The 24,981-nt window shown below is 49.7% G+C and overlaps 10 protein-coding genes across 10 annotated transcripts; 4 read left to right on the plus strand and 6 right to left on the minus strand.

The window, feature by feature from the left end:
- The first annotated feature begins 304 nt into the window (after nt 1-304).
- On the plus strand, nt 305-2,365 carry K444DRAFT_607424 (uncharacterized protein). The gene is made up of 3 exons (XM_024879173.1): nt 305-1,112; nt 1,634-1,816; nt 1,868-2,365. The coding sequence occupies exons 1-3, from the start codon at nt 653-655 to the stop codon at nt 2,068-2,070; spliced, it is 846 nt and encodes a 281-aa protein (XP_024742909.1). The 5' UTR covers nt 305-652; the 3' UTR covers nt 2,071-2,365.
- A 244-nt stretch (nt 2,366-2,609) lies between these two features.
- Nucleotides 2,610-3,563, minus strand: K444DRAFT_160254 (uncharacterized protein). Its single transcript, XM_024870658.1, has 2 exons — nt 3,463-3,563; nt 2,610-3,388 (listed from the first exon to the last, which is right to left on the minus strand). Exon 2 carries the CDS (start codon nt 3,094-3,096, stop codon nt 2,827-2,829), a length of 270 nt encoding a protein of 89 aa, XP_024742910.1. The 5' UTR covers nt 3,097-3,388; nt 3,463-3,563; the 3' UTR covers nt 2,610-2,826.
- Nucleotides 3,564-3,953: 390 nt separating this feature from the next.
- Nucleotides 3,954-6,288, minus strand: K444DRAFT_639997 (TRP-domain-containing protein; the record flags this gene model as incomplete). Its single annotated transcript, XM_024884446.1, has 2 exons — nt 3,954-3,987; nt 4,037-6,288. 2 exons carry the CDS (start codon nt 6,286-6,288, stop codon nt 3,954-3,956), a joined length of 2,286 nt encoding a protein of 761 aa, XP_024742911.1.
- Nucleotides 6,289-8,441: 2,153 nt separating this feature from the next.
- On the plus strand, nt 8,442-10,847 carry K444DRAFT_701509 (uncharacterized protein; the record flags this gene model as incomplete). Its single annotated transcript, XM_024888033.1, has 3 exons — nt 8,442-9,253; nt 9,309-10,766; nt 10,823-10,847. The coding sequence occupies exons 1-3, from the start codon at nt 8,733-8,735 to the stop codon at nt 10,845-10,847; spliced, it is 2,004 nt and encodes a 667-aa protein (XP_024742912.1). The 5' UTR covers nt 8,442-8,732.
- Nucleotides 10,848-11,199: 352 nt separating this feature from the next.
- On the minus strand, nt 11,200-13,758 carry K444DRAFT_607428 (uncharacterized protein). The gene is made up of 2 exons (XM_024879174.1): nt 11,437-13,758; nt 11,200-11,375 (listed from the first exon to the last, which is right to left on the minus strand). Exons 1-2 carry the CDS (start codon nt 13,691-13,693, stop codon nt 11,356-11,358), a joined length of 2,277 nt encoding a protein of 758 aa, XP_024742913.1. The 5' UTR covers nt 13,694-13,758; the 3' UTR covers nt 11,200-11,355.
- Nucleotides 13,759-14,019: 261 nt separating this feature from the next.
- Nucleotides 14,020-14,473, plus strand: K444DRAFT_607429 (uncharacterized protein). Its single transcript, XM_024879175.1, has one exon. It carries the CDS (start codon nt 14,053-14,055, stop codon nt 14,293-14,295), a length of 243 nt encoding a protein of 80 aa, XP_024742914.1. The 5' UTR covers nt 14,020-14,052; the 3' UTR covers nt 14,296-14,473.
- A 717-nt stretch (nt 14,474-15,190) lies between these two features.
- Nucleotides 15,191-16,516, plus strand: K444DRAFT_518247 (Thioesterase/thiol ester dehydrase-isomerase; the record flags this gene model as incomplete). The annotated part of the gene is made up of 3 exons (XM_024873847.1): nt 15,191-15,325; nt 15,379-15,717; nt 15,767-16,516. 3 exons carry the CDS (start codon nt 15,191-15,193, stop codon nt 16,514-16,516), a joined length of 1,224 nt encoding a protein of 407 aa, XP_024742915.1.
- A 286-nt stretch (nt 16,517-16,802) lies between these two features.
- Nucleotides 16,803-19,320, minus strand: K444DRAFT_517751 (uncharacterized protein; the record flags this gene model as incomplete). Its single annotated transcript, XM_024873802.1, has 4 exons — nt 16,803-18,054; nt 18,138-18,226; nt 18,285-18,307; nt 18,462-19,320. 4 exons carry the CDS (start codon nt 19,318-19,320, stop codon nt 16,803-16,805), a joined length of 2,223 nt encoding a protein of 740 aa, XP_024742916.1.
- Nucleotides 19,321-21,127: 1,807 nt separating this feature from the next.
- K444DRAFT_517555 (uncharacterized protein) lies at nt 21,128-22,780 on the minus strand (the record flags this gene model as incomplete). Its single annotated transcript, XM_024873783.1, has 1 exon — nt 21,128-22,780. One exon carries the CDS (start codon nt 22,778-22,780, stop codon nt 21,128-21,130), a length of 1,653 nt encoding a protein of 550 aa, XP_024742917.1.
- A 473-nt stretch (nt 22,781-23,253) lies between these two features.
- On the minus strand, nt 23,254-24,878 carry K444DRAFT_607433 (TPR repeat protein-like protein). The gene is made up of 3 exons (XM_024879176.1): nt 24,403-24,878; nt 23,822-24,343; nt 23,254-23,775 (listed from the first exon to the last, which is right to left on the minus strand). The coding sequence occupies exons 1-3, from the start codon at nt 24,842-24,844 to the stop codon at nt 23,732-23,734; spliced, it is 1,008 nt and encodes a 335-aa protein (XP_024742918.1). The 5' UTR covers nt 24,845-24,878; the 3' UTR covers nt 23,254-23,731.
- Nucleotides 24,879-24,981: the final 103 nt, after the last annotated feature.

The following is a 24,981-nucleotide window of genomic DNA, read 5'->3' on the forward strand; positions in this document are numbered from 1 at the left end:
GGTTGGACGAAACTCGATTCTCAAGTGTACATTGAACCATTTTGTTGCACTCAGAGAACCAGGGATCTCTGTCTTGTACATAGTTCACCAGGAATTGTTAATGTAGAATGGCAGATACTAAAAGCACTTGGGACTGGGCGCGAATTGATTTCATCAAAAAGATATGAACCCCTGAATGACCCTCAAAGTTTAACCGCCGCTTTTAAGCCTCGGATGAAAGCTAAAAAGCAGCGTCACTATCGTTCATAAGGCCGTTGCATCACTGTGCAGAAACTAAGCTATTCCCTGCAAGCCTAAAATCCACCGCAGAATTAATTTAAGCTCCGTCAGACCACGTCTAACACAAGACCGTGAACAGACCAACAACTGTGATACCAACAATGGACTTTTAACAATACTATTGCGAAGATTGGTCAACAACCTCAGAACCAGCGAGAAGGAAGGAAATTCCCCGGAACAGAAGCTACCGAGTAGAGTGGAAAGGACGGAGAAGGACTCAATAGCTCCTTGAACTCCGACTGCGAGGACGCTCTTAAGACAAGGAGGTATCTCTGCTAGTTGAGGGAGTTGCATTTGTACGACGCAGAAGTTTCTCTTTCAGTCCTTTGATCGTCTCCCTTTCCACGAACCAGGACCACCTGCATTCGCCAAGATGCTCCGCACTTCATTACTAGGAGCTCGAGGAGCAACCGGACTCCCACCAACCCTACGATCAAGTTTCCAACGCTCAAACCCCATAAACGCACCCCTCCGCTCCCTAACCCGAAGAACCATCACATCCGGCCCTCCACGAAGCGCCAAACGCTCAACATCCTTCACATTCACATCTCACGCCAGACCACAGAACCCAACCCTCCTCCAGCGCATACGCTCCCTCCGCTTCTTCCACAACACGCGACCCCGCCGCAATGGCAGACCCTCTCCAGACCCAACGCCGAACTTGAATTCGGGCGGGGCCGCTGCAGAAGCAGAACCACAATCGCTGGGCGCGAGGATGAGGAAGTTGTCGAGGGAATACGGATGGTCTGCTCTAGGAGTCTATTTTGCGCTGACCGCCCTGGATTTTCCGTTTTGTTATTTGTTTGTCAGGCAGATGGGCACGGACAAAATTGGTGAGTTTTATTTCTGCTTGTTGTGTTGAGGTTGCGCTGTGTCCAGTCTCCGAGGTCAGGAAAAGGTTTGCAAGCGGCTGGGTAGGTTGTGAAATCGACTACTGGTTCTGGAAATATTGGACAGGACGAGGAATGAACGGTGATAAAGGGATGTGTGGCATCCGAGAGCAAATCGAGAAAACAGCTATGGAAGTGTAGGGGTGAAGAGCTCAGGCGAGGATCCCCCACAAGGCCTTTCAATAGGCGCACGAGCAAAAGAATTTGGGAACAGGCATGCCATCTTTCAGGTGAAAATGAGAAGCGGGAGCTTTCAATATTGGATCGCATTCAAAGTTGCCAAAAGAGCTCGATCCCGATAGTTCGGAGAGAAGCAAATCCAGAAAAGAGGGCAAAGGACCGGCATTCAGGACACTTGGCCCTCGGGTTACCTCTAACTGTTGAGACTGGATATCACATAACCACTTTCTTACCTCATCTTTAATATACAAAGAAAATAGGGAAGAAGACTAACAACCTCACAGGAGAATGGGAACACATAGTCGTCTCATACATCAAACAGGTTATCCCAGAATCCGTCCAAGAAGCCTGGCACAGCTGGCGCTCCTCAATGAAGAAAGCAGCGAGCAACCAAGAAAGAAGCGAGCAAACCGAGCCAGCAGGCTGGGGCGTCGAGGAAGCAGATGCGAGGTATAAGAAGGAAGCAAGTACGTCCCCCTCTACCTTTCTTAAGATTTTAGCTTCCTGACAGAAAACAGGCCTAGCAACACAACTTGCCCTCGCCTACGCAATCCACAAATCCTTCATCTTCATCCGCGTCCCGCTCACCATCTCCATAACGCCGAAGGTGGTGCGCGTGTTGAGAGGCTGGGGCTGGGATATCGGGAAGCGGACGACGAAGGAGGCGAGAGCTATTAAGCGGGCGACGATCCAGGCGCAGAAGCCGGCCAAGAAGAGGTGATGTGTGTAAATATGAATATTTAGTGGGGGTGGGTTGTATGATATTGAGCAAATGGCTGGTTGGCTGGTTGGCTAGAGCTTACGAGGTGATGATGACGGTTGTATAATGATAGAGAGGTGGTAGAAATGCCGATTGGGCAATTAGATTCATTCTACTCTACACTCTTTTGTCGTCTTTCGTAAAAAAAAATTTTTTGTCAATGTTACAGTTGCAGACAAGAAACGATGAACTGCACAACGAACGATACGTTCATAGTTGATAATGATTGACCGAACCCCAGCAATCTTTGACAAACACAGCACTGCAAGTCTGCTCCCATCCAATGTGCTGTGTCCTCGCATTTGGTCAAACCCTTAGTTCATGGATCAAATGCGTTTTATTGACCAAAGAACACTAATATTGCTGAAGTCATCCTCTGCGTAAAAAGTTGAGTGATAATAAAGATCCCATTTTGAGTCTTCGGCGGTGGGTGGTGGTGTGGTGGGTACCATGAATGAGAACGGGAACGAGCAGAACATGGACTTCATCAGTCCATTTCTTAATTGATCCTCGAAACCGAGGGATTTGACATGGCTCATGATACCAGCCGACCCTTCAATCCACCTCTATAAAGAGGACAAGAAAAGCAGCCGAAGTTCCTTCACCAGCATACCCCACCCATTCCACCACACGTCCGCCAGCCCAACATAAGTCCTTGATTCACTATCCTCACGCCTTATTGTCCATTCAGGCGCCAACATGGGGAACTCCAACTCCTTACCCGTCGACTCCTTCCTCGATCGGCATGCCTGCTCCGGGCGCAACATAACCTGGCACTACATCCACGGCAACGGCAATCTGCCCAGCCTCTACCGCGAGTGTCAATACACCCCCGAGATCCTGCGCTCCAACTGCTGCTTCGACGGGTCCTGCAAACCCTTCTCCTTCGTCGGGGAGTTTCACCGCTATCAATGGTACGATTGGGACGGCCTCGGAGATCCGTATGACAACATCACGAATTCCCAGGTCGGGGATTGGGACAGGCATTCGTGGTGGAGGAAGTGGTTGTGTATGGGCGTCGAGGCGAGCTCGGGGCTTAGGGTGTATCACAAAACTCCGCTTGGGTGCGATGGGCTGCCGGTAAGCAACCCGGATGTAAAGCTCGGTCAACCAGACCCGGCATGTGTGCTGGTGGAGGAAGAATGGAAAAAGGCGCCGCCAGCAGAATTATGGAAGACGATTGAAGCGCTCGAGGGGCTTGACCATATGAATGTTAAGCCCCGGAAAGGCACCAAATTCCTTGCTTGAGTAGTGGATTGGAACAGGGCGGAAAGAGTCCCTAACGGCCCACACGTAAGTCCCAGATCAAAGGGGTCAGAAAGATAAGCGAACATCGATAATAATCTATCATACATCAACCCCCACCCCGCTCTAGGGCAAGTCATCCTCTCTGTAAAAAGGTGATTGATTATATACGGAAGAGGATGCAGAAATCACCTGCAATCCTTTCCATGCTCTATACAGTTGAAACAAACCACACACCTCCATCCTTCGCCTCCTTTCAAATGCCGAATGCCAAGTTCCTTTCCCAGCCATGCCCATACACAAAGAAAATGGTGTTTGGTTCCTCTCGATGATCGTAGGATATGTATTGGGCCCTCAGTCCTGACGTATTGAGACCTGGTGTGGTAGGCGGGTGCTTCAAGCTCCCTCAGAATTCGTCTCTTCCTTTGCACAGGATCCAACCCGGATTTACGCCCATTAATGCAATATTGAACTCATTCCACGCACAGCCAGCTGTCGAATTCGCTGGGGCTATGAGAACATGCAAATAAATCAGATAACACCAGTCTCCTGTATCGAGCAAAGTCCCAACTGATTACAACGCCCATTAAGCCCTTTCATTAATGTTCATATCCGGCTCCACGTTGCCAAGGGCTATGTTATGTCAGCTTGCACTCAGAGAGTTGCACATCAAAGTTCTTACCTGGCATTGTTTTGGTTCCTGAATCCCGCAGGACTTGCGTTATTTTGCGATCGGTATCCCGCCGACAGACTTGCTTGCGATGGGTTCTCTCGGTATGGAGAAGGTGATGGGGTGTGTCTGTTACCCAAAGCGCTATTTGATCGCGAGTTGTCTTGATAGTTCGGAGGAGGTCCACGGCTACCATTGCTACCTGCGGGGAAAAGTGGTACTGATGGGTGCAGCGGCGAGTGAGGAGGTTCATGGAATGTACCAGAATTGGCTGTCGACGGAGGAAGTGGCATGCTTGCTGGGTTTCTTAATGAGTCAGATGACCAGGACTCATTATCATCATCTAAATCGAGGTTGTGCTTGTAGCCACCCTTCATATCACCCCTCGCAGTAGCTCCCAAGGCATCCAGCTCCGTAGTCAATTGGGTCTGGGACTTGATGAACGAGGCTCGGTCATCGCTCATCGGTTGGTATCGGGTATCCGGATTCTTTCTAATAAAAGCATATATTGTTGCAAGCAAGACCAGAGCGAGGAGAACCAGCGAGAAGGCGGCGTTGAGAATGAAGAAAATAACACCCACGACACCTGTCACCAAGCCTGGCTGGTTGAAGACATCGGTGAAGATAAGGAGGAAGATGGCATTCACGAAGTTGACGGCACAAATCGCGATGTTGAAAGTGTTCGTGCTCTTGTCCATCCATGGTCGAATGACGCTGGCTCCAATCAAGAAAATAGCTTCAATCAGTAAAAGTGCCACGGCCTGGACTGTTCCAGCATTCTGTCCAAAAGCAATGAACATGCCTTTGACGAGAATGTAGACCAAACATGGGAGGATGAAGTAGTAGGCAGTGGCTCTAAACTGGACGTACAGGAAACCCCACTTATTGAGTGCCGATGGGTCCGAGTAGAGGATGTAGGCAGGGTTCTTGTGCATATCCACTGAACGCTTTGCAATACGGATAACCTTCATTGCAGCCCAGGCAAGTGTTCCAGTCATTCCAAAGAAGAAGAAGATTGCAAGGACCACTTCGGCGGGAGAGTCGACCTCGGTAAACTCCCACAAGCAAAGAATAGTCATCTGGGGATAGCCAATGAGAACCATTCGGAACATGATCCCTTTAAGAACAGTAAACCATCCATTTCGGAAGTCCTGGAACTTGTCGCTCTCCATCCAGCGCCATTTGACAGCGAGTTCGCAAAAACCCTTAAACATGGCAACGAAGAGCATCGTGAAGAAGATGAAGATGCAGAAGAAGATCAAGCCTGTGAGGAAGAGGTTGGTTGACTCAATTGCGGCTCGGAATGCAACTCTCTTGATTCCCTTGACGACATACGTGCCCGAGACCTCGGTGGTAGTACTAGCTCGTTTGCTCATTTGGTGAGCTGCGGTAAGAAGACTAATAGTCTGATCCATTGAGCGTTTCCCAATAGATCTTTTGAGGACCTGAACTGAGGTAGTTGTGAGACTGTTGAGAAGCGTAGCTGGGGTTCCGCCGGTCGACTTCTGGTACCACGTGGCAATTTTCTGCATGAAGTCGACCTCAATAATACCCATACTCCAGTCGAAGTTCTGAGTCCATGATTGAACGATGGGCGGGAGTGGGACAGAGGTGAGCCCAATAATGGCTTGAGCCTGGAAGTATCCGAAAAGAGATAATGCGTTAGCAGCAACGTGGGCTGCGGTGTTCGAGTGTCCGAGTCCGGAAGTGACAGCTGAGGCAACAAGAGCCAAACCAGCGATGACTGCAGTCGCCCATCCCACGCCCTTCTGATCAACCGTTTGGCCGTTCGACAAATTGGCCTCTACACAAGCCAGACTAACACCTGTGTTCGTTGTAGAGTTGATGATGACCTTGACGTTTGCGTCGAGATCAGGGACACCGTATGCAATTCCTGGGATTGAATCGACGGTGCTCTGTTCGAGCACAATGTTAGATTGAATATCAATCTGGCCAGTGCTCATCGGGCACATTCCATTCAAGCTCTTCTGTGTACATGGATTCAGGGTCTCTTTGAAGATGGACAGGCCGTACGCCGTAACTTCGATTCCGAAGGTAACATTGCCCTGGATGGAGGAAACACCGACGACATCGAAGGTAAGTGTCAAGTTGTCTGGCGTGAAGACGACATTGAACAGACTTGCTGTAAAACTGGAATTGTCTTGGCACGCATTGAGGGATTTCGACTCAATCAATCGAATGGCAGAGGTCCCCGAGAGGAGGGAGAGGAAGGACGTCAGCAGGACGAAGGGGGAGAGTGACATTGAGGACCGCATGATGGTGTTTGTGTGTTGGCGGAAGCCGTCGCGGCAAAGGGGGTGAAGTTTGCTGTCCCGGGACTCCGGATCAAGATCGCGAGGCCTGCGAGTCCGGGTGGTACAATGTTGTCCTACAGCACTTCGTTATCGCACTCAGTCCTCCGTGAAATCGCGATAGTCCCTGAGTGGTGTGAGAATGTTGCGGTTGAAGTTTCGCGTTGTTTGGTGAGGTCATCCACGGTTCCTGGAATCTAGCCAAAAGTTGGCAGTTAATGTCCCGGTTGAAGCGAGAGGCGAGGGGCGAGGTGAATGGGTGAAATCGCAGCGAGTGAGATTTCCTGCTCACGAAAACGAGTGTGGCTGCGAGAGAGTATGGAGGCCGGTCGAGATTCGAGAGTCGAGAGTAACGAGGGAAGTCGACGTCGATTGATCTCGGAGGTGTGGAAGATGTTGAAATTGGGTGGGTATGTCGATGGAGAGGAGAGTGAAAGTACTGTAGGAGGCAAGGACGGCAACGGCGCAGCGTATCGACCAGATTGGTTGGTGCGGGTGGCAGACGCAGGTGCAGGTGCTGCTGTGGCCAGGCAGGAGAAATGCAGCGCTGGCTGGCTGGGCTACTGCTGGGCGCTGGGCGCGCTCGTATTGGGTGCGTTGGCGGAATTGGCAGGCGAAAACAGCCGGGGGGGTGGGGGGTGGGAGGTGGCCAGGGAGACGCACCAACCTGCTGTTCAAGTGACACGGAGAGCAAGGGGGCTTAGGGGGCCCAATTAATATCCAGACTAAGCACGCTTTGGGGCAAGTTCGCACCGCTTCCGGTAAGGCGCGCCATGCTTCATTACGAATTTACGCGTTGCCTGCGTGCGTTCTCCTGTCAGCCAACCACATGCCGATCTCCAAGCGATGGAGTTGGAGATCTCGCCCCCCCTGAGCAGAGTCTAGAGGCTAATGATTTGTAGATGCTCGTACTCGACACAAAGTCCGCAAAGCCCAAGACCAAGTCTGACAGATTCGTCCTGAGAATTCTTGAACCATCACGAGCTGCAGCTCCACCGCCCCTCGAACATGGTGTACACCCTCCAGCTGCGACGTCCTTGGCTGCCACAACTCGACCTACAGACTTGAAAACCAGCTTCCGTCCCCTCTTCACAACAGATGTTTCTCCCACGGGCCGCCAGTCCTGATCTCCGCACGCGACATCACTCGGCGTATGGGATGGTAGGCCGGTTTCTATTCACGGCAACGTCTGATGTTCCGAACCCGTGGGCCACAGCGTAAAAGTCACTCTTGTAACAATTCGCGTCTGGCCCTCCGCCAAATAATCCCCTCCGCTGGTGTTTTCGGCGGGCCACCACGATCCTCTTTGCACAGCCTCCCTCCGGAACCGGGAATTGAATTGGTGAAATTGGTGCCCCAGAGCCTCGTATCAAGTCACAATCTGGGCATCCAGACTCCAGAGAAACGTTGCAAAGCGCTGACGATCGTGACGATGACGAGGAAGGTAAGACAATCACCACTGTGAAGCATGGATCAATTCGTACCCCAGCCACGCAGCAGTTTCCATACCAAATATCGAGCTTCACAGCCCCAGGTGAGGAGGCATACAGCTTCTTCAGATGACATCTCGTGCTGCACTTAAAGTTCTTATGCGCGGGAATCACCCGTCTCTGGTAGCCAACCTATCTGATCGCAGTTCTTAATGGTTTTGCTGGTTCTAGAATGATTTGAAATATTACGCGTTCGCATGAATCTACTTCAAGGCCATTATCTCCGACCTCACCTTCAAACCGGAAGCCGTTTCGTGAAGCGTCGGCGCGTCGCAGAGTCTCACATCACGGAAGATCGCGGTCACTGATTCCCATGCAAAACGACCCAGTCTGGAACACTGCGCCGATGGTTTCTTGTTTCCAAATATCAGATCGATGGTTCTCCCGGTGCATCCGTTCTTTGGGATCGTTTTAACCTTTACCCAAATTATTTTTAGGTTTTCCTCCCTAACCTTGCATGGTCACGGGAAATTGGATCATGTGACCTGTATGGTACCATCCCTCCGGCCGTCCGATGCTAAAGGCTCATAGCACGTGACAATCTCGAAAGCTTGTTAAATGATTTTGCTTCTATCAAGAGTTGTTCAATGAATCACAAGCAGATCTAGTTGTGTTCCTCCTTGCATTCAACCCTTGGCCTTTCTGCTTTTTAACAGACTTCAAGTGAACGACCAGTTGAATATAGACTACTCCTCCTCATTTAAATCCCGGGTTTATGTATATTTCTCTCACAAAGTGAGCAAGAGCAAATCGTGAAAATTTCGGGAGCAAAGCTACCAGTGTGCCTTGGGCATCTGCAAACTTCCCTTTGCTGCGATTGAACAGCCACATGCAGTCCAGCCTTGCGCCAACGCACCTCAAGGAGGCCAAGGAGGCAGTGAGAACACCGAGCAGCCTTGCTCACCGATGAGAAACATTGCAACTCCCCACACAAATATGAATCCTTTAGATCCTTTCTCAGCGCTATCCGTCGCTTCATCCGTCGTGAAATTCCTTGACTTTAGCTGTCAAGTCGTCTCAAAAGCGAGAGACCTAAACCACTCTGCCGATGGAGTCTCTATCGACCATGCACAGTCTGAGGCCGCGGCAAAGCGTCTGGCTAACTTGGCGGAGGGAATGAGAGCGTCGCTGCAACTGGGCAGCGCAACAAGTGCCGTTTCTGGCAATGAGTTCGTTCTGGTTTTCCGTCATGCGCTGCCGGAAGACAAGGCTATCAAAGTCTTGTGCACTAGCTGCATTGAGATATCAAATCAACTGATTGACAAATTTGGCAAGCTTCGAGTTACGGCGGGGACTAAGCACAGGAGGTGGAAGAGTTTGCGACAGGCTTTGAAGAGTGTGTGGTCGAAGAAGGCGATCGACGACATTACGCGAAAGCTCAATAGCTATCGGAAGGAACTTGAAGGACATGTGCTTCTCTCCCTGAGGTGTGTCAATTTTCTGAAGAGATTGAAAGGGGATTGGGGGCTCACATGCGATTAGTACAAAGCTTCGAGACTTTCAGCTTGCTCAAGATGAGCGCTTCTCTAGCCTCGACGAGAGGACGCAGCAGAGCACTCAAATCTTGGCATTAACTTCGCAAGAAGCCCATTTCAAGCTGGACCAAGTCCTCCAGCGAACTTCTGCAGAGAACTTGCAGTTGATGCAAAATGAAAGCCAGAAGTTTGCCATTGCAAGGGAGCTGGACCGGAGAGTTGATTCCATGATACTTGAAAGTTTGAGATTCTCAGCCATGAATTATCGCCAAGAAGACATCTGCAAGCCTTACCAGAACACGTACAAGTGGGTCTTGAAAGATACCGACCACATCTCCCATAGCCCGTGGAGCAGTCTTGTTCAGTGGCTTCGGTCCGGCAATGGAGTATATTGGATGAATGGCAAAGCTGGATCTGGGAAATCAACATTGATGAGATATGTGTATGAAAACTTGGTGACACGTGCTCTGCTACGTTCCTGGGCACAAGGAGGTGAGCTTCAACTTGCTGCATTCTTTTGTTGGTACAGCGGGTCGACAGAGCAGCGGTCAAAATCAGGACTCCTCCGGTCTCTGCTTTACGATGTGCTTCTGCAGCACCGCGAGTTGATTCGGACGGTCTTTGCTGATGAGTGGATGGAGCAGAGGTCTCTCTGCTACTCTGGAAGCTTGAACGTGACCTTTACGTGGCATGTGAAAAGGCTCCAAAGAGCATTCGTTCAACTTGCGCAGTCAGCCGATGGTCGTATGAAGATGTGCTTCTTCGTCGATGGGCTTGATGAATGCGATGCAGCGGACCAAGACAACTTAAACGAAGAACACTATAGTATCGCACAGCTCTTCAAGGACATCAGCGTCTCGCCAAATGTTAAGGTCTGCTTGTCGAGTCGACCATGGTTGGTGTTTGAACAAATCTTTAGCGGCTTTCCGGGGTTACACCTTCAGGACCTCACACGAGATGACATTCGGGTCTTCGTCTTCGACAAGTTCAATTCGAGCCAGAAGATGCAACAACTAGCAAGAATTCATCCTAAGTTGTACGAAGAGTTTGTCACAGAAATAATAACCAAGTCTGATGGGGTGTTCCTATGGGTCGATTTGGTCGTTATGTCGCTGCTCAGGGGACTTCAAAACCAAGATGAACTGCCTCAACTCCAGGAAAGACTTAGAGGGCTCCCAACAACCTTGGAAAAGCTATTTCAGCATATGTTGGACAGAGTAGACCCGATATACCTACCGGAAGCGTGTCGAATACTTCTAATATATGAATCTGCATCGAGGCACGCCCCACGTGTAACGCCTTTGGATCTGGACCTTGCCACTACAGTAACTCATCAAGAAGTTTTATCAAGATATGAAAAGCCAATGGAAGTACCAGAAATAGCTTTCAGAGTCCATCGGCTCTCAACGAAGCTCAAAACACATTGTCTCGGGTTGCTCGAAGTTCATGATAATTCGGGTACTCTGTGGGAAGCAAATGGGCATGATAGTATAAATCCCGACTCTTCTGATCATCCTGTAGACCAGAACGACACGCAATCAGCTGAATCAAATTGGCAATCTGATGGAGTTCGGTTGGGAACGGAATGGAGGGTAACGTATATACATCGAAGTGTCGCAAATTTTCTTCGCCTACCCCGGGTAATGAAAAGCCTCCGCAAAGAAGCAAGGAAGCAGGCGGGCTTTCAATCGGATCTTTCGGTTCTAATGGGGTATGTAACTGCAATACGGAGATCTGTGTGTATTCGATACGAAGGTGCCACTAGCCACGAGAGGGTGTGGAGAACCGTCGAAGACGCCTTGTGCTGCGTGGCAGACATTGATCTAGCTTTGATTTCCGCCGCACAACAATACTAGGGGAGTTAAGTAACTCGTCCCTTTGATCCAAGCCGATCTTACCTATGGCGACGTTCAACGCGACGGCGCCACCTCATAGCTCCCCCGCCCCAGCTTCCTCGCAACCATAATGCTCCCCGTCAACTCGCGTCTAAATCTATTGCATGCACCGTTACGCGATAGAAGATTTTGATTCTCTTTCGTTGGTCTATGCTCGGCTCACAAACTAGGCAAGAATTCTAAAACCAGTGTTATTGACCATGCCAAATTGAACGAGATGGGGTGAGCTAGTTAACTTACGCCTGTCTGATGGCAGATGCTGTCTGGCGGTTGTACTAGCATGCGTAGATAGATGGCGGATTTTTCGCCTCTCCTCTAACTTGCCTTTGTTCAGTAGCGCTTCCTCGATATGGCGAGCCAGCTGTACATTCAGCTTGTCCATCATAAATAGCGGCTCATTATCTTTTGACTCGATCCAAGGCACTTTGACCATGTGGATGATCTTCGAGTGCTTTCCGGGCAACACAAATTTTTGATCTGGGAATATTTCCCCATACCACTTCAAAAAGTGGTAGCAAACGTAGCAAGCACGTTTACTACACCCAATAAAGCGCTCGTCCGCGTATTCAAAACCGTTTTTCTCGAAATATTTCACAATCTGGAGCTCTGCGTGGTAATAGCGCCGGAATTTACGGCGGTCCCTCATCCACTCATCCAGGGTAGGTGGTGGAGAAGCAGAATGATTGTGGGATGGGTCGTCTCTCATTTTTTCACGGCTCAAGATTTCCTCTTTGAGAGCCTCTCTGCAGTAACTGCTTGTTTGAGGAACGGTAGGGAAGCTTTCCAGCAGTCTTTCCAAGATATTCATTGGCCCGTCTGTACTGATCTCGAATTCTTTCCCTTTATTATCGTACTTAAAGTCATTGTCCCATAGTTGAAAAGTTTTGACCTCGGAGATATTGCGCACCGAGCGAACTTCCCGGGCTGCGATCGCGATGATATCCACGGCAAATGCGTGCGCGCTCAGTCTGTATAAATAATGCTTCAACCGTTCAAACCAGTAAATATTTTTGTCTTGAGCGAGCTCCTTTTGTTTGATGAAATCTGACCACGATCTCCGGTTCAGATAGCACCACTCGGCGAGCTCTGGACGCTGTTTGTCATCCTCCATGAGGACTTTCAGCTTCTGAAGCTCCGGCTTCCATCCCTTGCTAGCTGCGCTGCTCGCTTGTATTTTTGGGGATTTTAGGACCTTCTTTAAGGAAACCAATGCAGATGTGCGGTACGTGTCCATTCTTAGTGTGGCTAGGTCAATGGCCTTCCGGAAGAATTTGGCCCGAACATCCATTCTGTCTTCTGTACTAACATCACGAAATGCATGAATGATAGTTTCGATGAATTTGGGAATGTTTCTGGTGTCGGTGCGTGGAAAGCCTTCATTCGCTGAGATCCATAGGACAGTCTTGTTGTCGCCCACTTTCTGCAGAGCCGCAGCTGCAGTGGTACGTGGGTCTTTTTCAACGTCGCAAAGATATGCGATGCAATCGAGAAAAATCTGGCGGAGTTCAGTCTTGCCTAATGTATTTAGGTTCGACTTGTCGAAACGATAAGGTGGGGGTGATCCTTCATCGTGGAAAGTTTGAAGGCCGGCGTAGAGCACAAGGTTGTCGTAGAACTGAATGTAGAATTTGTGTCTATCGGTGTATAGGACCTGTTGCCAATTTTGTTCGGCATTTTTGTTGGGGCTTTCAAACCCGAAATCATTATGGATAGCGTTATCCAAGGCGTTACTCATATGCTCACGGCCATGATTCGAGGGAGCACCGTTCTGGTTGGGACCAAACTCACTGTCCGAATCCTCAGCCAGGTCATCGTTTGCTTCATAGTTTTCGTCTAGTCCCGGAGTAGGTGGTCGACTCCTTATGTGACTAAGGTCTGCCAGATCCGTCGGAGGGGTTTCAACTCGCGATCGTGGTGATGTATCAAGACTGAGCTGCCTCTGCCTCAATAGGCTGGCCCGCTTCAACTCCTGCTCCTGCTTCCAATCAAGAAGCTTCATATTCCCTGACGGAGAAAAAGTCGTCAGGAGCGCAGAATATGGTCTATGAGGGTTTTGATCGCTCGCGCGTTCGCCTGTTGAATTGAGAGAGGCGGGAGGAATGCTTGATAGGCCATCGAAACCCGGTGCTTGATTCGGCACTCCTGTATTCGTGCCAGAGGTGGAAGGAGGGATGTATGGCTCGGCATTGGGGTTCAGCCCTGATGACGATTTGGTGTGGGTGGATACCCGACCGGTCCGTGCCGACTGGTCATTGGATCTACCGCCAGGCTCCGAACCAATTCTACCCCCGCCTGCCTTGCGTGCATGAGAAGACTCGGACTGTTGCTGCTTGGTTGGCAAGGTAGGCCAGTGAGTAAGGCTGAGAAGAGGCGGAGGTAGATTTTGAATGTTGGACTGGTTTTTTGACGAGCGGTCCTTTGGCATTGGATTATGAAATGCGTGGTTGGAGCTTCGGGCCAGTTTGCCAAGGTCCTGAGAGCGGGAGATTTGGTCCATATTAAGAGATGATAGGGCCAGCTTAAAAGCAATTAGAGATCAACTCAGGTTAAAGTCATGAGAACGTGTTTGGAGAAGTGAAATTTTGAAGATGGTGACTCAACACCTTTATGTACTACTACCCCCCCTCACCCCCCGGTTCAAAGCGCCCTTTTGCCACCGTCTGCCCACCCTCTCTTGCCTCACTCATGCCACACCTAACCCTATTTTCAGCCAATCAGAGCACGTAGAAGCTTCTAGCTCGCCTGCGCAGCCACACCGCAGAAAACACAGCGTCCACTGGCCATACTTTACTTACTTATATCCTCAATTTTTAATGGACTCACAAGATCCACGCTTCACTACCCCGCCGCCTTATTATGGTAACCTTTATGACGCAGAGACCCCACCATCTGCGCAGCCTCGCTCTCCTCTCTCTCCCTGACTCTCAAAAGACTACACAGTCATGGGACTCCCGCAATGGCCCTAGGCCTCAAATTGAGGAATCACAGCCTACGCAGTCTTGGGATTCGCGTGACCTTCCCCCAGACTCTCTTGAGATACCGTCTCCTCCTCTCTTCGTCCCAGACTCTCAAGCAGACTCCTCTCAAGAGCTCTCTTAAGAGACTAATCGCCACTATCTGTGCCCCTGAGACTTCACGTGATAAGGGGCTCCAGATGCAAACAGCTCTCCTTTTCCGGGGAATGTGTAGAAACGACACCCCCCGGGTGTCGATTGGGAGCAAACCAGCTACTAACCCAAAGTAGAGGCGCTCGGACAGGAACACCAAAACTCTGGGGTTTTCTTTAATTTAATTCAATTTTATAAGGAATTAATATAATTTAATGCTTGTTTTATTTACTTATAGCACCAATTAAGGGCTATTCAAATATAATTTTTTTATAAATTTTGGATTAGTAATAGCTCTTTAAATTAAAGAAGTTAAAAGTTAAGTATTTTATAGCTTAAAAGTAAGCTTAAGAAAGCCTAAAAATTTAGCGAAAAAGTCCCTAAAACCAAATATAAGAGCCTTATAAGCCCCTAATTTATAGGGCCTTATAGGGTTCAAAAACTAGAACCTAATTAATTAGTATATAAACTCCCTTAAATTAAAATTCTATTTTAAGGAATCTTTTTACTATAAGTTGGGAAGCACGTGATTATAATACAAGGGCTATGATATACTAGCTTACACTTATATCAAAAAATCTAACTTAAGATTTTTAAAGAGCTTAGGAAGCCAATTACAAGTCGTTGACACCCTTGCCCCAATCGACACCCCTAATCGACACCCGGGGGGGCTCGTTTTAGTTTTTCCCCTCACAACGATCCATTCTTAAAACCCTCCAACATTCACCATCCAATTTGAAGAAGCCATGGCCAGCAAAGCCAGATGTTTACCTCGCCTCACGACGAGCATCCGTGATGCACTTCGCCCCCATTTTCACCAACAAACTAGAGTTTTCTCGGCTTGTTCACGATGCCGAACGGACGGGGTGTTTCGGGAACTGACGGAGATGAGAACGAGGGTTCCATTCATTGAAGCCTTCAAGAAACAACAAGATGAGACAAGCAAGTCTCCACCAGTGCCTGCTGAGAAGGTGGAGAGAGACTTAGCTCCTAAAACAATGTCCGATAGTTACACAAAAATTGTAGGTCATGTGACCATGTCTCAATTGTGGGAGAATGGAGCTGATGAGAGTAGATATTACCTCTGGCTCGGGACCCATGGCTTCTGGACTCTTATATCAATTCTTCTGGTCACATACGTCTTGGAACCATTTTCATGGATCTGGATGCGCTTGCCGGAGTTGTGTCTTACAAGCACACTGGAGATGCTGGAGTCATGACTGTCACCGCAGCAGTGGATCGAATCACTTTAGCGCATCCATTGAATGAGATTTGTGATTTAGAACTCAGCGGGAAAGTCACCTTTGCTACGGGGAGAAGTAGTATGGAAGTCTCATTACAAGTTGCTAAAGCTCCCGAGGAGGGGAAGGAGGTGCAGGACAGCGATATTCTGATGACTTGTGCTTTTACCATGGTATGGATCTTCCTTCTCTCTCAAAATCACCTTTCTAACTGCTATGGAGGTATCTCTGGACCCTGCAACAAAAAAGCCTGTAGCAATTGCTCCCCTCAAGGCCACCTCTCCAGCAGAAGAACGGCTCTTCGCCCAAGGCCAAGCAAACTACGACCTCAAGAAATCCCTTGCCTCCCAAGCACTACGCAAGCAAACGCCCAACGATGAAGAAAGCGACCTGATCCACGCTCTTTGGCTCGCTCAACTCGACTACCGTGATCCCTCGACCTCAGCACGGAAGCCATCTGACGCAGTTTACATGTCCTCCACGACCATCCACTCAGTGCAAATAATGCAACCACAATTCCGAAACCGTCACAACTTCATGATATTCGGCGGCTTCCTCCTGAAATCAACTTTCGAATTGGCATTTACCTGCGCCTCAGCAACTTCCCACACACGCCCGACATTCATTGCCCTGGATCCCTCAACCTTCCTCCATCCCGTCCCCGTTGGCTCAGTACTCTACCTAACAGCAACAGTCGCCTACTCGGACTCCCCACTCGTCCCAGCTGGCGAGGCAAAGGCCAGTCCCAAAGGCAGCTCCCGGATCCAGATCAGAGTTGACTCGAAGGTGAGGGATATCGAGCATGGAGTGACGAAACCGACAGGCACGTTCAGCTATACCTTTGAGGTCAAGAAAGAGATTAAGGTTATTCCGGAGACGTATGCGCAGTATATGCTGTTTTTAGATGCGAGGAGGAAGTATCAACTGTCGGGTGGGATGGTGGAGAGGAAGAAGGGGGGTGTGATGGAGTAGACGTGAGTGAAGAGAAGATAGTTGGACTTGTGGTTTGGATTTGTGACCATCCTGTGCAACTTGGAGTATATGTAGCGTTTAGGCTTTTCTGAGGAGCTCGTTCAGCCGAATTAAATCAGCAAGAATCTATAATGGAGTCAGTACGCCATATCATCGTAAATATACCCTAGTTATACCCCAACCGCTACAATATAGAGGGCTAAAATCTCGCCCACAAGAATGTAAAAAACTAGACCTTCTACCATGAATGCCCATCTATCCCAACCCCTTTATGCAAGAAATCCCCTCAATAATTTTCCCAATTCGATCTCCAAGGCTGACTTGCCTGCCGAGCATCATCACCATGCTTGTAGGCACTAACCAACTCCTCTTCATCAACACCACAATGCACCTCCCCATCTCGTCCCGTGAACCACCCGAGTCCATAAGTCTTTCCAATACTCCCCAACCTCTGCACCATCTCATCATTATTCATCTTCTCAGTCCCTACAAAATCATACAACATCTTACTCTGATGAATGAACGCCAGGATTGAAGCAATGGTATTTGGTTGCCGCGGGAGGAAAGGGTGACGGCGGCGCCAGTAGACCAAGGCAGCGACTAGGCAGAGGTAAGTGAGGATTGCTATTGCCAGACCGAACGACAGCCAAAAGGAGTGGAAGGTCTCTTCGCCCGTATTTGCGCCATTGGGAGGAGCCGGCTCTCCTGGGTTTGGGGGCGGTGGCTGGCCTCCTGTGAAATCGCCTCCGCTTACGCTTGCGAAGCTCGTAGAGCAGATAGTCAACACCTCAGCTAGCACAGACCCGAGACCCACGAGGGCGACGAGGGCGTGTCCATTTAGAAATGCTTTGATGGGTAACCAGCCGAATGCCATGGCCGTGTAGTCCAGTGTGAGGACTCGTGGTGACGCGTGCCGAAGGGAGAGGATATAGAAGGGCTCTATCATTCGGACGTCTGTTTCAAGAGTTCCCCAGGCGAGCTTAATACACACGGCGAAGACAGTAAGCAACCAAGGCGCTTTGTCGGTCACCACATTTGCATTCGGTTCGAAGAGGATGATCGGAATTACGATCATGAAAAGGATCATCCCGATCATGAACGGAATTCCAGCAATCAGACGAAGCATGAGCGGATGGGGATTATCAGCCCAGTTTTGCTGGTTGTATTTGTCTTTCTCGGCTTGCGTTAGAGGAACGCTTTCCTCGGGGGCTAGCGATGAATTCCGGAGACTGTAGCGATGAGTTTTGAGCTTTTCGTGGATCATGTCTGGGGGAGACGTGTCAAGATCTTTAAAATCCATCAAGATGTGACTTCTGTTCGCCATGGCTGCGATACCAGCAATCCCTTTGACATCAGCCACCAAACCAGAGGGGCGCCGCTCGAGCTGCCAGATCAGCACACCTCCCATAATGGCGAGCAGGACTAGGACCGCGCTTAACATCCGAGACCAGACAGCAAGAATTTCGATGTGCTTGAAGCCGTCTGCACCATTTGCTTCACGTGTCGCTCTATCGGGAGTGAGTGATATGGTTGCAGCCCTGTGTATTGTCAGCGTCAACGTTGCTCTCAAACTGTAGTTCGATCTGCGAAATGAAGGCAAACGGCCTTGGGGGGCGTTTACTGTAAGGTTGGAAGAAGTGATACTGCGATCAATGTCGCCATTGAGGACACTGCAACTGCATAGTGTTTGAATCGAAGCGCTCTGACAGGCTAAGTCATATATATGGTCAGCATTATTATGGACCTGGTAGGTTTAAATACTGCTTACGCGTAGGAAATTAAAGAAGGTAACTGTGAATAAAGTTAGAGCGGATTGTGAATTGTGTCGAGAATTGATTCGGATCAAGTCTGGCCTCGTGTGCGCCTGTTCCAGGTCTATACTTGCCATTGCGCCGAGGCCTGATTGACTTCTGAAGAGTCTATGGAAAGAGTGGTGTGAACTTACTATAATCGACATTGATTGACTCCGCAGCTAATGCACCTCCCTTTTTAGATAACTGGTAATATGCTTCTAATCGTTTCACTTCAAAATCTGTAACTTGCCACAGAACACCAAACGAGACGGCGATCAGAGTCGGGAGATACTTGAACGAAAAGTAATCCCAAGTTTTGAGCTCCGCTGCAGACTTGAACGAGTACAGTGGTTTTTTGTCTGACTTCTGTAAGAGATACTCTTGGGCTGCAGCAAGAACGGCTGAGAGTACGCTGAGAACCAATAGATATGGCCATCTCATTGAGAAGGGTTTCCAATTCGCCTGCGGGTAGAATATCTCGACTGTTGCAGCGGCCATGGTGTTTTTGCGGCTTTGCTTTCCAGAGTCGAGATGATCGAAGTCCACGGTTGAGGTGCTCCCGCCAACAAAAGAGCTAATATCCACTGCAGGTTCTCCAGTTCCCCCAATTGTAGGTTCCTCCACAATAACTTCAATAATCTCACCACGCTTGTTGGCTTCAATTTGACCCAGTTCTCGAACCGTCGGCGTTCTCCCTAGGCCTTGACTTCGAACGGAAGGAGTACGAAATGAGGACGGTCGAAATGATAGCCTCCGAGATAACCCGGTAGGCGTGGGAGGGGGCACATTTGCCATGAGATCCGTGCTGGTGATGGTGGTTCCTGGTTTAAGACCGGCTCCCAGACCACCAGTGAGGATACCGGCGGATTCTTGTGAAATAGCTTCCCGCAACTGCTCCTCATTTTGTGGTGGACCTGTAAAGGAAGACACGTCAAAAGGCATCGATGAGAGAATGGGCACTTCCTCCTCTTCCACTGTGCTATAGTGAGCCTTGGGTTGCCCATATCCCATCGACATGGCAGATCCCAACAGGCTCATATCGATTTCCTCGGTTTCTGGGATTGAACCAGTCCGCATGTGGCGCAGCGAGCTTTTCCTCCTCTCGGGGTATCTCCGGGAAGTTGACTTGCCCACAGAAGATCGATAACCGCTAGGAGGAGCAATGGGTTCATAAGTTTGACCAGAAGCTCTGAAAGGGTTGAAGCTACGCGTTGAGGGAGACGTTGGCGATGCCACTCGAAGGGCATCTGGCAAAATCCCCGCCGGTCCTGAACGATTGATCCGTACTCGGCTGATATCGACATCATCCATCGTCTGGGAACGCGGAAGCTCAGTTGAGGGTGAGGGGAGGGAAGCCACCGACACCCTGTGGCCAATACCACTTCCATCAAGGGAGCTAACATCTGAGATATTCGAAGACTGGTGCCTCAAGTCATGATCTGGATCAATAGAGCTAACAGCAGAGACCGAGGAGGATTGATGCCTCAAGTCAGGCCGATTTGGACTCGTGTGCCCTCCATAAGGGTATGGATAGCCACCACCTGAACCATATTGGGCCATGCCCTACTAATTCTCCTTGTTCTCAACCACTGTATATATATATTTCTGAAAAGTTCGGTAAATGGACTGTTACGGAAAGATATTAGTACATGAAGAGTACAGAAAACAACCGCAGATCTAAAAGGTTTCGGGACTTCTCACTCAACAAAGCGATTCCACCACTCGGCACGGCTGACAAGTGAAGAGCCAGCGCTGGAAGAACTCCTGGAAGAACGCCGAACAAATAGCAGATCCGAGTTCCTGTCCTCCACGATCGATGCCTCCTTCGGCGACTCTGAGGTCAACAGCCTTGAGAGACAGTCGATGTCTTCTTCGTCGATCCAGGCGGCGCGTTCGAGGTCGTTATCGGGGGTAGGCTCTGCACAAGGCTGAATTACAGGAGCGCGGGTCGTCGCAGATGTGAAACTGATTGAACGAATGAATAGACACAACAAACAATTGTTGTCCCGTAGTCAAGGCTGGGGACAGCACGAGAGAGAGAGGTTATACACGAGCGATTGCGTCTCCATTTCCACGCGGTTGAGTTCAGATGAACGTGTGCTGGCTGCTGCCAGGGCTGAAAGGCCAAGAAAACCGGCCCCCACAACAGAGAGCCAATGGCAATGCGCAGCTGCTGCCACAGCATCTCGAAATAGAACAATTGTCTCACGGCTCGCGCTTGTCATCAAATGGCTTCATCCTCCCAAAGTGTCCCGCAAAGCTGCACCTTCCAAGTTCCCGGCAGAGAGAGTTGTTCGCATCCATCAACTCGTTCCCAATGCGAGTGTAGGGCTGAAAATAACGTTTTGCAGTTGACATTCTGGACCCGGCAGCGGGAAAAGTGCGCAGGGGTGACCAGGACAGTGGTCGCATTGAAATTTGAGTGATGATTGACAAGGGACCGTGAAACAGAGCAGCACACCAATGGACTTTCGAAGCACGACTTGTGCGACGAAGCTACTTGCTTCGTCATGTCTCGGCCCATGAGACTGTTGTCAGACCCAGCAGAAGATGTTGAACGATGTCCCAACAGTTGGCAAGCGCAAAGAAATTGGGGAAGTACTTTGCAGGCTGAAGGGGTTGGTTCAATCCTTATCACAAGTGTCACCCTAGATTGGGTGCATAGTCACATGAAATCCACCCAGGAAAAATGAATCAGAAAAATGAGGTTTTAGTGAACTTTTCAGTTAGATATTACTAAGTAGCTCGATATGTACTCGCCTCCAATATCCACGGCGGTTATTACGATGTCTTTTGTGCACAATCCACGGAAAGATAATCAAACAAAGAGTCCTTGTTTGACAAGGCTCTCGATATCTCCTCCGGCTTCTCTCACGGCTCTCATCGCAGCCTGTGATAGCTTCCTTCTCTTCTCCAAAGCTTCCTTTTCCCTTCTCGCTTTTGTCTTAGATGAGCCACTTGGCGCAACTCCAGTCAGAATTTTCCTGCTATCTCTAGGAGTGAAGTTGACAAAGTCAACAGTCCCTAGGGTAGACGGTGCACGCGGTGTTGAGTTCTTGTTGTGCTTCGGTGACTTTCGCTTCCTGACCTGGAAGGTAGGAGAAGGCGACTCGTAATCGCTTGATCCAGAGCGGCTCTTTCGCATCGGAGTAGATGATTGTGGTTGCCTAGATGGGGCGTGTGCTCTTTTGCGGTTTGCGGCATTACAATGCGGTTGGGATCGGGAAGCCGTAAAGTAGCCTTGCCGCATCATGGGCGAAGTACCCATGACGAAGGAATGCTGGGCGGCAAGGCCGGGCATCTGGATCATGAGCCCGGATGCCATCTTGGAAGGATCGAAGGCAAGCTCGTGTCCGTTGTATGAGAGGCCGTTCTGAAGTTGCGTTACGAGTGACTTTGTAGCTCGCTGGGGGTTGGCGTGGAAGCTTGAGGGTGATGGTTGTGCCATTGGTACCGTTGCAGCATTGGTCCACCATACTGGCGCGGCAATATCCGCCGGGCATAGAGTTGAGGCTTCATACGCGGTGAATTTTGATGAGCCAGGGATCTGTGACCAGGGTGCTGAGACGTTTTGAGGTTGCGGGGTGGTTGGGAAGAAGTCCGAAGGTGGTTGCTGGAAGCTTACCGATATCGTGTGCTCAGCACCCAAAGTCGGAGTCGCCAGCGGCGTATCATAGGCAGCCTGGCGATCAATTGGTTTGTTCAAGTAACTGTTGTCCGAAAAGCCATTTAGGGGCTTTTGTTTTGTGCTAGCTGAATTCAAATAGTCGGGGAGATCAGAGATTCGGGCAGAAGGTGGTGGTGTGAGAGGAGCGATACTTTTCTCGAAATCGAAGCTGAATTTCGTAGCATCAAGTGCGAGCTTCTGGCTCCAGTTATCGGTTTCGTTGCTGTGTGATCGCTTCATTGCTAGCGATGATGTGGATTTTCGGATAGGGCTTCGCAGTCTTCTGTCAATTGCTCCAGTTGTTTTTCTGACTGTCTTCGTTAAAGACTCAACGAGGCGACTCTTTCTTCGTTCAAGAAGTGTAGCGCTAGGTGATGGAGAGGAGGGGACGGAGTTGTGGGAATACCTGGCTATTTGAGGCGAGTCTAGACTGATAGCCCCAAGGCTGAGTAGCTCGCTATCAGATACTGCGGCTCTGCCGGAGAGTTCTGCGTAGAAAGCATTGCCTTGAGCTGAGTGTAATGAGGCTTCATCCTGGGTGAACGCCCATGAATTGCCTTGCCAAACGTTATCGATGACTGAACGTTTCGCTTCATCGTCTGTCGAGTCTAGAGACGTGCCTCCAGAATGGCTGTTGCTGGTATCCAAGTACGTCGAGTCTGGTAAGCTGGGGTATTCTAGAGTTTCATTTCCGAGAGGGCTGAATGTGAGGAACTGGTCAAAAAAATCGCTGCCAAGCTCCTCATAGGTTTGGTCGAAGAGGTCGGAGCTGGTGTGGTACGAGGCAATGGCGGAGAATGACATCTTGAGAGAGAAAATGATTCTGTTGCACGGCGGGAGGGTGTGTTTCGAGTGTCGTGCGGTGGCTTGCAATGAGGCTGGAATAGCTTACGCGGGTAGGGAATCTGAGGATGGTGATCTGGAAAGCAAACATGCAAAACAGGTCCAAGATGATTTATTTATGGCGCAGTCAGGGGCTCTGAAGACTGACCAGCCGTCTGCATTCAAACGTATTATCCAGAACAATGAAAACTCCGGAATGTGGAGGTCTTAGAAGCCCGTGACCTGGCAATACACGTGATGATGGAAACCTTACCCCCTGTCAAAGAGTAGAATGAATTCCTGATGTGGCCATGTTATTATCGTAACCGAGGGTGGTGGGGGTGGCATGCTAGCATTGCTTAGGAAGGGTATATGCATGCCTTAGCTAAAGTAGAGCCTCATCGACAGAAAAGCCTCAGGATGAAATAGAAAACAATGAATTGATTAAGGCGCGCTTGCTAGGCCATTATTTGTTCACTTTCTAGCCCAGAACTCTTCAACTGACAGACTGCCTCAGCGGTACAACAGTTTTTGTGATGTGGCTAGAAACCACTTCTCAAGAATGCTTCCCGGGATCTGGAATGTGACAGCCACCTCGACATTCGTGGTTATACATTCCATCATGCCGTGATCCAGCCCCCAGTTTCTTCACTCCACGAACGCAAGCAGCACTTCCAACTTCGGGTCCTCCCGCGGGGCTAACCCGGCTTCTGGTGCTATCATTGTTTTGGACTCCGGAGAACATTCATGAGATAACGGGTTCCTGCATCTTATGCGGAGCTTTCATGCATATGCATGCCTGGGAGACTTCCCGCCCGTCCATCACTCTTGGCATATGCTTAGACATTTACGAAGGTTGAAAATGTAGAATTTATACATGAAAATTTTTTTCGCTGTCGCCATATTATTCATACATAACTTACAAGGCGATCTTTATGGCCGGTCAGTTGTGAAGATAGGTGGCATGAAGGCCATACCTTCGCACATGTTAGCAACCACCACCAAAGAGCTGGGCATACGTACCGCCACCACCAGTTCTCTTTACACTTTGACCCAAGCCATCTCCACTGACGTCCGCCTTTCCCTCATGGATACCTCCCGCTGATCTCGAGAGAACATGCCGTCGTAACATCGCCAGCACCTCGCTGTTCCTCCATCTTGCAGGTACAGGTCTGTACGCCGGCTTAAAAGTGCCAACAGTTTGTGCCCACTCTCCACTCCTTGGCTGGCCTTGTCTCCACTCATCGGTCTTAAGCTCCGGTCCAGTCTGCCTTGCCGGGTCTGTTCCTTGTGCGACGGGCGACATCTTGTCGGTCCCTTGAGCGCTGGCAGTAGCACCTGTAGCTCCAGAACCAGCACTTTCAGCAGTCTCTTGTGATATTGGCGTAGGCTCTTGGGTTGCCCAATAATATATATCCCAGTCGTTCTCGTCCAAAAATAAATCGAATTGTGCCATTTGCGCAGGTGTCATTTCTCGCAGATGGGCTTCCGCGAATGTGGACATCAAAAGATCACTCTCGAGTGTGCCTCTTTTTCTACTTTGATCTACACACATATAGGTTAGCCTTCGTGTTCCACATTCAAGGTTCAAAGTTGATGCGAACATAATAACCTGGCTCTCATGGTATTCGCATCCTCGCCCGTTCTGCGTAACGGCTCAACTTTGAACTTCGCACCCTCCATTTCACCAACCCCCATCTCGGCATTCGGTCCTTTGTCCGGTTCTCCCTTCTGTGTGCCACCTGTCATACGCTCAGTATTTTCCGACACAGAATCTTTAGGCACAAAATCTGGATCGATGGAGGAAATGAGCTCCGGGGGTGCATTCTGAGCCCCCACGGAGGGCATCTCGTTCGCAAGTGTAGAATTTGTATTCGTCATATGTGGATTGAGTGGTTTTTCCGACTGTATCTTTCGGTGGTCTGCAGTTCCCTCATGCTCTTTGGCATTTCCTTGACCGGCCATTCGACGAGAGGTGGTGGACAATGGTCGTGTGAGGACCATTGAAGGCCGCACACTGCGGAAAACTAGTCTCGTAGCAGACATATTGCTCGAGCTCAAGGTTGAAGCTGTTGTGAGGATGTTGTTGGGCCAGGAGGACTTGTTGAACCTGTTGATACTCAACCTCGGGAAAGTCGAGGGGAGTCGCTTGCGTCATGATGTTTTCTTTCCATTGCGGCCGA

The sequence above is a fragment of the Hyaloscypha bicolor genome (genome assembly GCF_002865645.1).
Source record: "Hyaloscypha bicolor E unplaced genomic scaffold K444scaffold_15, whole genome shotgun sequence".
NCBI lineage: Eukaryota > Fungi > Ascomycota > Leotiomycetes > Helotiales > Hyaloscyphaceae > Hyaloscypha > Hyaloscypha bicolor.